The sequence below is a fragment of the Geospiza fortis genome, unplaced genomic scaffold, assembly GCF_000277835.1.
Source record: "Geospiza fortis unplaced genomic scaffold, GeoFor_1.0 scaffold381, whole genome shotgun sequence".
Lineage (NCBI taxonomy): Eukaryota > Metazoa > Chordata > Aves > Passeriformes > Thraupidae > Geospiza > Geospiza fortis.
The window spans coordinates 2,022,066-2,034,917 of NW_005054348.1; the positions used below are offsets into that span (position 1 = coordinate 2,022,066).

The 12,852-nt window shown below is 36.6% G+C and overlaps 1 protein-coding gene across 1 annotated transcript in view; it reads left to right on the forward strand.

Moving 5' to 3' along the window:
- ARID4B (AT-rich interaction domain 4B) overlaps window positions 1-12,852 on the forward strand; it is an 86,444-nt gene that overhangs the window by 25,597 nt on the left and 47,995 nt on the right. Inside the window, exons 2-5 of the mRNA XM_031058759.1 lie at window positions 3,182-3,292; window positions 8,002-8,067; window positions 8,664-8,754; window positions 12,830-12,852. Coding sequence (XP_030914619.1) covers window positions 3,182-3,292; window positions 8,002-8,067; window positions 8,664-8,754; window positions 12,830-12,852 — 291 coding nt within the window. The remainder of the gene's footprint in view (window positions 1-3,181; window positions 3,293-8,001; window positions 8,068-8,663; window positions 8,755-12,829) is intronic.

Genomic DNA, 12,852 nt, shown 5'->3' on the forward strand with positions numbered 1-12,852 from the left:
CAGTATGCCTGCAGTACCTTTTCCAAGATTAGTGAACTGTCAAATTCTAGCTGCATTTTAGCATACTGGTTGCTTTTTGATTTTCTGGAAACCTGCTCTGAAAAGCCTAAAAAAAGAATAAAAACAAATCCTCATAAAACATGTCAAAATTAAATAGACAAAGATGCATTCAGTTTGAGCATAAGGGCATCTAATAAATGACGTAAGCACAAAGCAGGGAAGGGATAACAGAAAGGTAAAAATAGCTGTATACTAATTTTTAATCTCTTTGATGTTGGTGGAATTGAATAAAAGCTACTTGAGAACAGGTGACTCAGAGCTGGTGAGAATGACAAAGTCAATTATCTTAAATTGATGCCAGACTCTGATAATTACTTTTATTTTTTAGTTTGCATTCATTATGATGCATCACATTTTGCTAATTATTTTAACTTGCCACTCTCAGTTGTTACTCTGTCACAATGAGAGAAGTGTGTTGGAAATTTCACTTAAGTGATTTGGGTGGGGAGAAGGCCCGTGTAATTTGTCTTTCAATGGAATAATGAAATTGCAGGAAAAAATCCAGTATGTATCCATTGAAGATTTCAGATACTGTTTTAGAGTATATAATGATTTATAGTGGTAGTTAAAGAATTTAATTTAATAATTTTTCTCTCAAAAGCCACTGTAATACTGTGTGTCTAGTAAACATAGCTACATTGGTAAACAATTAGTCCGTATGTTGCTATTCTTTAGTTCTTTAGAGTAGTAAATATTAACTAATTTCAGTGAAAGGAATAAGAGTAATTTCAAAGGATTTAGGCTAGTGATTGAAATTAACGTGTGTTAGTAACAGAGGTTCTTACAGATACTGGGTTTTTTTGAATGAATATTCTTTCTGGGAGAAGTTGTTAAATTAGAGTAGTGATAAAGTAATCACAATACTGATAATTACGATCTTTATAAGAATTTAAAGTCCTGCCTAAAATTTGGTTGTTGACTTTCCTGTTCCTCTGCCATAAATTTTCAAACAAAGACCAGAGCTTCAGATTATCTTGGTGCTCAAAATTTATTTTTTTGTTTTAGTTAGTGTCAATAGCAGTGAAGAAAAAGTATTCTGTATTTTTCTGTAAGTTCACCTTGACATTGTGGATTGGTCTTTCTGATAATTCTTTTGTCTGTATAGGGAAGTATAGGCCTACATGGACAAACTAGCTCTTTTAAGTTTTGTTTATAGTGGTGTGTGCGTCTGTGTGGACCCATCTGGGGTCTGTCGCTCTTGTTAAAGTAATCTCAGTACTTTACAATTCCTTTTAACTTTGGAAGATGAACTTTCATGAAATACTATCACCCTTGTAGTGGTGAATGTGTTTCTTCATTACAGAGTGCAGTGGAGCAGGAGGGATGCTCCCCTTTCAGAGCTTTACTGTCTTTGCAGGAGAATACATTGCTGCTTTCCTCTGCTCAGATTCATATTGTGGGAAACAGCCACTTCTTGGTTCACTTCAGTGCAAGTGCTGACCAAAATCAAATTTATCACCACCTGAGTCCCTCTTTCAGCACTCATCCAAGTGCAGCAAGAGAAAAGCATGGCAGCGTGCGTCAAAGGCAGCTACTGTTGGGCAAGCAAGGGGGGAATGAATTTCAGAATCCCAACACGCTTAGCAGATTCCTTGTTAATCTCGGTGGAGTTTTATTGGTATTAAGCCTGGATTAGGAAAGGATAGGTGTTCATGGATATACTACTACCAATGTAATATATCCTACTACTCTGCATGCAGTCACGTACCACACAAACAGGGAGAGAGGGAGGAGGGTTCATTAGTGCATTCATGTTTCTGGTGATCTTAGAAAGTACAGATTGATAATGATTTTATACTACTCAGAAATATATTCTGTTGCCTGCCAGTGAGAGAGAGAGAGGCTGGAACAGAGTCACTGTAAAAAGCATCATTAATAAGGAGTTAACCCTGTAGCATCTAATGTTTCTCAGTTTCAAGTTTTGTAGAACTTAAATGTCTAAAAAATGATGCATTGAAGCATTCAAGTACACACTTCCATGCCTTCTGATGTATTGGAACTGGGAGCAGCTAGTAGGAATTATCTGATGCTGAGTGGAAGCTCCTCAGTCTCAAATAGTATCAGTCTCTGATGCCTGTGAAGATTTATCTCTATATTTTTCCCACAGAGAATCTGGATGTGCCAGAGATGCCCCTTGTAAGCTGTGTTTGAATCTGTAGGGGCACAGAAACACAATTTGGCTTCGATAAGGGCTTAAATCTCTTGGCTTTGCTCTTGTCTGGGTCTCCATGGAGGCTTGCAGCTCTTGAAAACAAACCTCACTCCTCTTGGGTGTTGCCCTCTGCCTTCCCTCTTCTGACCCAGAGTCTGTGAAGTGATACTTCATAAGTGGCTCAGTTATCTGGAATCTCCTCACCCAGATTATGTTAGGAGAGGTTGTGTGAGAGAAGATGGACTTCCTTTGAAGGAACTGTACCTTCATGATCTCACTCAGTATACTGATTTGACCTATGTTCTCTTATTTCCCACCTCTTCTGTTTCTTATTTCCCTGTTTGGGTGTCACCTATTCTGTTTTTCATGTCACAAAACCTTGTCTTTTGTCTGGACCCTTCACCTTCATTCTGTATTTAGTCTCTGTCAGTCTCCTACTGTACCTTGCGCATGGGCTGCTCTCCTGATGAGCATCACCTTTATCGTTTACTTTATTCAAAAGTGAAACAGCAAAATCTCCTCAGAGTTGTTCTATTTACTAATGAAAAATGAACCTTAATTATTTGAGGGAAATAAATATCAGTGTCTTCATGTGACTTAATCAGGTCTTGAGGCAGTTTAAGGAGACAGTAGAACACTTGGTTGGTCTTCACCACTGCAGTACAATTGATCACCTGCTAAGTCTTCAGATGGTGCAGAGGCTGGAAGCCTATGTGGTGCTTGTTGTAGAGATAACTGTGGTATCAGTTTATTGTATTTATGACCTTATATCAGGAGACTATATCTGTATATTATGAGATTGTAATTATATTCGTTGGATTACCTTAGTGTTTTGTTCTGTGTTTCTACTGCTGTCAATTTAAGTTTCATTGGGCTGTTTTGTAATACTTTGTCCACAGAAATTGGTGAAACTATGGTAGCTGTATGTGGTCAGTAATTAAAAAGCAGTTGTTTTCCTTTCTGTTCCAGGCAATTGATGAGCCTCCCTATCTCACAGTGGGCACTGATGTGAGTGCAAAGTATAGAGGAGCCTTCTGTGAAGCCAAGATCAAGACAGCAAAAAGGCTTGTCAAAGTCAAGGTATGCGGTTTTCCTGCAAGCGCTTTTTTGAGGAGGGGTAAAAAAGTGATTAATGTTCATAATGGTGCAGTGTGAAACTTCTTTTTAGTCTCAGGACAGCTAAGAGGCTATCCTGTCCTTGGAAGCTGGTATTACAGTCTTTGAAATAACAGTAAGCTCATTACTGTTGGGATGGGAGGGATTCCCCCACTTCCACACAAATAAATATTTTCTGTTTCTGTCGCTACTTTGTCATCTGCATGTTTTTGACCTTCAGTGCCATAGGCTGACCTTAAAGTAATTGATTAAAATGTGACAAATGTAGGCTTATATATGGTATATGGGACAATATTGCCAGAAAATAGCTAGGACTACTCAAAGTAGGCTTTAATAGGATATCTTTTACTTGAGGAATACAGGTCACTGCCATTTAGCCTTGGCAACTAGGTAATGCTAGGAATAAGCTGAAACCCTTCTGCCTTCCAAAAACCACTTGGCACATTTTGTCTTACAGAATAGCAAGCCAGGAAGCTCACCTAAGATTTATGATAACTAGTTAATGACTGAATCAATATAAGCCACATGTAGGACAACTAAAAGTTCTGCAAAGGGATTGCAAGATACACATTTTAACATTCCTTGAAAATATAAAGTATCATTTCTAGAAATAAAGAGAGCAATACCCTACAAAATGGCTGTATATTTCTGTTGGGATAATGTTGCCCTGAAAACTGATTTGGGAGGAGGTACTATTTTTCTGCTTTGCCTCTTAACCTCATATGGAAACATTGCAGAACAAGGATCAAAACCACCTAGAAAATACAAGATTGTTGCTCTGCAAGAGTTATAGTGGCAGAATATTTTTCTTATATCTACTGTAAATTTAAGTGAAAAATGTATGAAATGTGAGTGGCAATAACCTGTTATTGAACGCTATTGCACACTATAAACTGGTGTGCATTATTTGACTCTGCTCTCATGTGGTGGCTGATTTTTGCCTATAGTGTGTCTGAGGGAGTGAGCAGGCACTCTCCATAAACCCTGGTGGGAAGGTCTATTGTCACTTATTTGATAGTAATGTTAAATACAACACGAAGATTTTAGTCTTAAATCTGCCAGAAGAGCAAATCAGCGGTCTTTTCACTTCTTTAGTCAAAACTGTTAATAGCATCAGCTGGTCTGTGCTTTACAGTACCATTGGGTTTAAGTGATTAAGTATTGCTATTTGAGCTGGTAGGTGTCAGTATTTAAGTACAGGAATTTTGTTGTGCATAGATCAGTGAAATCTTAACTCATTTCAGTTCTTTGGGGGACTTTCAGTCCACCTCCTTAGGTGGCCACTTGCTACTTATTATTCAGTGCTAAGTGTTTTCTTATGGGTTTATCACTTGAAGTTTGATCACTGCAAGGTTTGCAGAAAGATCTTGACATGAAATGGAATTTTTCTGTAAATTGTTTGTGGAGATTTTGTACAATGCCCTCTGGATTCAGTTTTGTGTGTGTGCTCACTGTTACTGTATTGCTTAGAGCAGTTTAGCCCCAGTACTGTTGTTGCTTTCTAGAGTAATGCGGTTGAGATTTTTGTGTGTAAGTGCTGTAGCAATATCTGTTTACATTGTTTTTCTCCACTATGAATGTGTACTTCTTAAACTTAGCAGCGGCCCTCTGATTTTCTCTGAAAATCTGTTTAGCTCTTCCTGGCACATGCATACTTTCCCCAATATTAGCTCTAACAAAGATTCTCATTAGCAGTTGTGCTTTGTCTGAAATTTTGGTAGTTTATCTGCTGCATTATTTTTTTACTTGCTGAATGGGTTTCTTTTGACCCCAGTTTATATTTTATGCCTTAGTCTTCTAGACCTACTAGAGCAGAAGGAAAGTCAGTTAACTTCATACTGTCAATTTTAGTGTAAAGCAGTAATTTAAGTTTATAACGAGATGTTCTGCTGAGAAAGTAGAATTGCAACAAAATTCTTTCGATACGGAGTATTGTAATCTTCAGACAAGTAAAATATGTTTAATTGTGTCTCCTTTTATGTGCTTTCTTATGTTGAATTCTACTTCCTATAATATTTTGAGGAGATACCTTCATGTCAACTTTCCCATTACAGCATAATTTGAAAACTTCATTCAATTTATTGCAAGTGCTATGTACTTATAATGTCAGTATTAATAGGGACTGCATTTGGCGCTTTAATAGTCTTTGGCAAATTCTGTACTCAGTACAGAATTCTACAGTAACACATAACAGCGTTGCACACTTGCTCATGGAAAGCAGAACTTCAGATTTGCCTGGACTTTTCAAAAGTGTTGAAGGCAGTACAAATTTGACTCAAGGGCAAGACTTTGGGTGTTACAGGAGTGTCTATTTTATCAGATTTATTATAGCTTTATTTAGAGAGTTATTTAAGCCAGTTTATTTTGGCAGCATCTCCTAAAACAATTAGCAAAAGTATCCACCACCACTTGCATTTGGGCACCCTGCACAGAAGTTTCAGAAGTAACTGTTTTCTGTGTAGGTCTTTATTAAACAGAAATAAGTGAAGCTTCTGCTGTAATAGGACTGACTAGGTCTGTCTTTTCAGGATAGTGAAGAAAAAAGAAATTCCAGCTGAGTCTAACCAAGTTGATGATGTGCTGAATGTCTTAATCTTTTACCTGAAACAGAAAGGTTCCACACTGCTAAGTATTGTGGGAATTAGAACCCACAACTAGTAAATACTGACATCACTTTTCTTCAAGAAAGGCCGTCAGTGTCACACTGAGTTTGGAGTTTGAATATTTATGTTAATAACCAGTATTTTTTTGAGCACATATGAATATCTCAAGAAGCAAAAACTGTTGGTATCAAAACTCTCCCCCCAAAGAGTCAAAGCCCCAAGACATCTTTAAAAAGACAAACCATTCTGGAATACACAATAGCAATTTGCTTTGTTTACCTTTCATAGAGTACATTGTGGCCAACTCCTGTTCTGGATAGAGTTCATTTTGCTGCAAAATACATTTAAGATAATTACAGAAAGTAAATAAAACCAGATGTCTCTAAATCAGAACTGGTTTACTGGGTATTTCACACGAGCCACTAGTGACCCTTGGTTTCAGATTATTTTGCATCTTAACTGAGTTTTGACTTCCTAGATAAATTCCTGCAAAGAGAGAATTAAATATCTGTATCTGTCAGGATGAAGTTCAGAAGAGTAGTCCTTGCTCAGTTAATTCCTACCCTGAATCCTTTGTCTGCCTTTTGTTTTGATATGATTTTGTCTATGTGATGGACAAAATATTTGCCATCAGCAAGTGAGATGTGCAGGTCTAAAAAGAACACACTCTCACAACTGTGTGTGTTGCTGTAGTTCTGACTACAAGAACTGCAACTACAAGACTACAACTATTTCATTGAAGTAACACCTGGAAGGGACAGTGTAGCATTTTAGTGCATTTGTTTTCCAATTGGTTGAGATAGATTGTCCTTAGTCCTGGTTGTAGGTGCTGTTTTTGGCAAAACTCCTTAAAGTCTCCTCTCTGAGTAGGCTGTGTAGAAGAGTTGATGTTAGAGAACAGTGTGGTTGTGAAGGAAATGTTGCTGTTCCCGTGTGCTACAGTGAAGCTCTCAACAACAGTGTGAAAGTGCTAGTGGGTACGTTTGTGAAACAAGTCCAGACTTTTAATGTAGGATTGCTGTAGTTGAGAGCTAGTGTTACACAGCTGGATCTCATGTTACATTCTTATTTTTTTCAAATACTCAGTAAAACATCATACACTTCGGCATCAATATACTAAGAGAGTCTGTTCTGGTGAACATCAGAGCATCATTTGTGTGTTAATAAAGGTACATAAGTACATAAAATGTAATTCTAGAATTTTCTCAGTTTCCTGCAATTTTAAAACTGGAGTGGAAATAAAACTTCAGATGTAATTCATCCTATGACTTTCAGTGTAACCAAGTTAATTGTGAATGAAACAAAAGGTGAATGTCTGTTGCACCTGGTACAGATAACTTAATCGTACATTTGAATTTCCAGACTTTTTTTTTCCTGTGGACAGAGTGTGTAGGATTAAAGACAACAGCCTTTATATCTTTATGGGAATTACAGGGGAAAATAATTTAATATATTTACAGGATTTACTAACTCCGTAAGGACTGAAAAGTTTGCTGGCTTTACATTTTCTTCCAATTAACTCTGCATGTATGCCAGACTGACATTAACTGAAAGCCTATTTGAGTTGTTCATTTTGTTTAATCGACAGCAGTGTCCTGTACTTTTGTGAGTCTTTCAACCATGAGGTGAAAAATGCACTTTTATCAGCAAAAGATAAAGGTGCTAAAACTGTTTGATTTCAAAGCATTGAAATATAAGTCTTTCTTTAAAGTTGTACTCAGAAGTCTTGTAACTTTCTCTGTTCTTGATGTGGTTCTAGAGACGTTCAAATAACTTAAGAGAACTGCAGAGATAATTTTGAGCCATTAGACAATTTTGTTATACTCTTGCCTGTTATTTCCTGCAGAGATAATGATTCTATTGTGAAAGAGAAAAATATTTTAGGAGATTTGATAACTAAGGAATTAGCCCCTCATATTTCTATAATATATGAATAAGACAGCTTTCAGCAAGTGGGATGATTATGGTGATTAACTGTAAAATGAGAGTAAGAGAAGAGCTACTGACGTTTGTATGTGCTTATGCTGCTCAATTGTATCAAGTGATTGTCAGTTGAATTATATTTTTTAGGTAACCTTTAGGCATGATTCTTCAACAGTGGAAGTGCAAGATGACCACATTAAGGGTCCCTTAAAGGTAATAAAATTGGTTTATGTCTTGCTAATGCTTTGAAAAACATTTTCCTTTTCAGTATTTGACATAAATGTGCATATACGGTATGGGGTGAGAGTAGAAGGTTCATCTTATTACACAGGCTAGATAGGATCACAAGGCATAAAAGGTGATGCTACAAAGTTAGAGGTAGTATACTCTTTATGTTAGATTTTTTCTTTGTAGTTAAAGGGGATGCAGCACAGGCTGGTAAAAGCCTCTTTGTTCTTTTTGCCTTAAAGCTATGAAGTATGGCTGGCACTGATTTTTAGTCACCATTCCTTTGGAGAACTCGGCAGGAGGATTTGGTGGGAAAGCTCTTATACAAGAGAATGACATCACTCAAATTGGTTCTTGTTCCCCACCTGCTGGCAGGAAATAATCAGCTCAGTTAGTTGGCTTACTTTAAAGGAATGAAAAAAGAAGTTTGAGTGATACAAGTATATTCAAGTGAAACTGGAAAAACATTTTATATTTGACATGGAATAAGCTAGAAATTATCTTGGTTTGCTAACACAAAAGTGTTGCTTTCATTTCCTGTGTTAGAAAGTCTCCAGTGCTAAGTGAGTTCTCTGTTTTAGGTAGGAACTGTTGTGGAAGTGAAGAATCCAGATGGAACGTACCAGGAAGCAGTTATCAATAAATTAACAGATGCAAGTTGGTATACTGTAGGTAAGAGAAAGATTTATGTATTTGAATAAAACTTCTGACTTAAAAATAAGCCTGTGACCTGGACATGTCCGAAGCATGGTGAGAGGGGTTTTTTGGAGATGCTTAGGCATTCAGAGTTTCTATGAAAAAACTTAAAGGATAAACTTATTTAGAGTTTTTATAAGAAACTGTGCCCTTTATGATCTGCAATTGGGACACCAAATAAAGATGTAGTGAATTGCTCTATAACTGGTGACTGCTCCTTAGATATTAAATACACTTGTTAAATATTCTGAAGCAAAGTATGCTGTCACAGATCCTTTAAAAAAAGAGTGAAGAAGTGCTTTTAAAACACAAACTGCAACACCTAATTTTCCCTGCTCCCAGGCTTAGCCCTTACAACAGCTACTGTTAAAATACACATGGCTTATTATAATGTGATATTTCAGATGTTTGATAATATACCTCATACTCTATAGCCAGTAGAGGGTAGAAGTTTTTTAAAATTTATATACAGAAAATGTATTGATTTTTGAAAAGCTACATAGCCCTCTCCTGTGTAGATATGGGAAGTTGAAGACTAGAACTTGAAAGGACTTTAGTGAGACTTAGTTCTTTTGAGGTATGGGTCATTGTTAATGAGGTGATGTTGAACAACTAGAGAAAGACTTTATTTTCCCTAGTCATAGTCCTTTCAGAAGGGAATAGAGCTCTAAATTTAGATAAGACCTTACAGATAAGTGTTGAAGAAAATACATCTGTTTTTCTGTTGGAGAAGTAGAATCTATTAGTATAGGTGAGACTGGGTTAGGATGGGATGGGGTGAAACATAATGTACAAAGGCAAGAATTAACATTATAGATAGTGTTTTGGTAATTAATACAGAAGCGAATCAGATATGGGAGCTTTTAAGAAGCAAATGGTATAGCTGGTGTTAGAGCTGTGTTGTATATCTCTGTTTATGTTTCTGAGAAAGTGTGAGGTTAGCAGTTGAGCAAAAAGAATAAGATAGGAAGCCATGCATATTAAAATTTGAAGGCAGATGTCACGGAGTTGCAGTCAAAGGAGATGTCTGTCAAAAATCCTGAACTTGGGAAATAGGCAGAAGTATGGGTTTCAGTCTCAACTCTTGTGTTTTGTAGATAAAAGCAGACAAAAGCATGTTGACCTTGCAGAATTGGTAAAAGCAGCACAGCTGCTGGCAGTGTAGTGCACTTTGATGGAAAACTGACTGTAGATGTGGATGATTAGAATAATCTTTGTCAGTAGGGTGACTGGAATGAGACAAGAACTGCCTTTACTGACAGTGATGACTTTGCAGATCTGAGTGAAAGTCCTACTGTAAGATATAGTTGCCATTTACCAGGTTCCAGAATTGGCGCTCAACTAGCAGTTACCTAATGTTGTCCTAGCACTTGCTGAGAAGCATTTAATTATTTGCACTGTTAATGATTTTGTGAATAAAATTCCTATGATTTGGTGAAAAACTTTGTGAAGGCATGGATCCATCTGAAGTAGTGCCTTTCCAAAAGTTACTTAAGACCAGATATGCCATTGCAGCAGTATCTGGAGAGGAGTAACTCTTTGAGGACTGCTTGAGACCTCTTTTAACCCCGAAGAATGGGCAAAGTTGCTTTGAATGTCCCTGTGTGTCTTGTATTCATACGATGTTGTCTGAATACAAATTGTACATCAATTTGCTTACATGTTTTTTTTGGTGCTACTGCTTTTCTACCAAAGAACAGCAAAAACTAAATTTAAATTTTTATAAAAATCCAACTAGTATAGTCTTTTAAAATTAGTATAGCACTGTGTGTATATATGTATGTATATATATGCATAAAACTTATACATTTAATAGGCATACATATATATATATGCACACATGCACATACATACATACCTAAGTGTCCTTAGTCTTGCCTGCCCTGTGAAAAATCCTCAAAGAACTCAAGGTGTTTAAGTCCTGGTAACTAGATACTGTTCTGTCATTCATATAAATGTCTCTTAAAGTTTGTGTTTACTATGGCAGGGGAAAGAAAATGGCAGGATTATTTGGTTTACCGAAAATGCAGAACTATGCATGTTCAAAAGTAATCTTACCCCCTTCTGCACTTTTTTTGTCATTACAATTTGTCATTAGAATTCAAAGTGATTTTGGTTGCATTAAGTTGTGTCTTTTCTTCCCCGGCTTTTCTTGTGCAGTTTCAGAACATGTGATTTTAAATACATTACGCTCCTGATGCCTGCTCAGTAGATCGTTTTCAGGATGTTGCAATAGATCAGAATGTCACAGTCATTAAGCCATATGTGTCATGCTGGCCACATAAGTCTTTCAGGGAGGTCAAGCTTTTCCTCTGAAAGTATTCATGTTATGGAACAAGATTAAGATTCCCTCTGGCAAGGAAGAGGCCACAAGCAGATTACCACATAGGACACATTATGTGGCTACCTGCCTAGCTCAGAATAGGTTTACCTCTGCTGTAGTCAGCTTATCTCTTGAAGTGGATAGATTTTTTTTTTATCTCTCATTATGTAAGGAGACTGTTTTGTTAATTAACACAAAGTGGATTAGGAACCTGCTGACTTCTACTTCACTTAACCAAAGGGGGGCTTAATTATGTGTTGACCATTTGAGATGCAGTTCCAAATCTGAGTGGTTTGTGTGCAGTTCTTGCCATTGATACTTTTCAACAAATGTTGAAGTGAAGGATGCGCATCTCTTAACTGATACTGTATCACAATTGAACATTGTTCAACTATTACTGTAGTCCATAAGACAACAGTAATAGGGGAATTGTAGTTACAAGGGGAAGTTTCTTTATCAAAAGCACTCAATTTTATACAGGGATGAAAAATTCACAGAACTAAATAAAAGGTTCTTTAATATCAAGTAAATATTAGTCAAGAATTTGACTAATTTGACTTGTTGCTTTTTGTATATTTTTATTTGAGTTAGTAAACATTGAAGAGTAGAGCACCCTCCATCAGAAAGCAAGGAATTAAATTAATCTCTTTAATCTTGCTGGTCAACAGCCATTCTGCTGTAACTTTGATCTGTTGATGGACAGAAGAGGATGTTTAAATGAAGTGAAAATGACATGCTGAGAAGTTGCTGAAACTTTTTTTTAATGAAATATTTTAATGTTATCTTGGGGTTGTTTCTGTGCCCACAAATGTCTTTGAGGTCACTACTGTGTGGGAGCAAGAATATAATTATCACTGCTCAAGAGGGGAGAAGAGACAAGTTCTTGTCTCACTGAACAATACAAGCAAAATCTAAGAGTTAAAATCTGTCACCAGGTTTCCATCTTCTAAGTATCTGCAGAAGACTTGACAAAAGCTTACTTTTTGTATGACCAGTTCATCAGGTTCTGAAGACCCCACCTTAAATGTGTGCAGTGCATTTCAGGATTCTAAAGGATGTAGCTAAATGAACTACATTATGAGCTTGTTTCCAGTTGACCTAGTGATAGCAAAGATAGCAAAAAGTCTAGAAACTGGGAGCTGCACAGTTCTGTCAGTGGAGCTGGGTTTGATGATTGTCAGCACTTTGACTATTGTCATCTTCTTAGGATGATATCGCTGTTGTTCTGTAGCTTAGTTGCATGAAGTCAGTAGAGAAAGACATTGAACTTCCATACAATGTTAAATTGCAGCTTTTTCTATAAATATCCAGTTATGTTTCTCCATGGTAAGCAGAGCTTCCACTTGAATATCACCGGAATTGTGTAATTAAATTCTTTAAAAATTGTTAATGTTAGAAAAAATAGTTTTTGAATGTTAGAAAAAATAGGTTTTGAATTCTAGTGTGTTGAATTTAATTTCATGACACCATGAATTGTCTGATCAACTAGTGATTACTCAAGGTATGCAAGTGTAAAGTAGCTATGGTGAGAGAGCAGCTTATGTATCTGTATTTGGTCAGTCTGTGAAATGCTTTACTGGGTCTGCAGCATTATCTGGGCATAGGTTTGTTCCAAGGGTTGACTACAGGATTATATATCCCATTCTTTCAGACATGTAAATGAATTGTTTATTAATATCCTGAGTTAAAAAGAAATGTTTTCTTTCCTCACTTCTTATCTGGTGGCAGTATTTGATGATGGTGATGAGGAG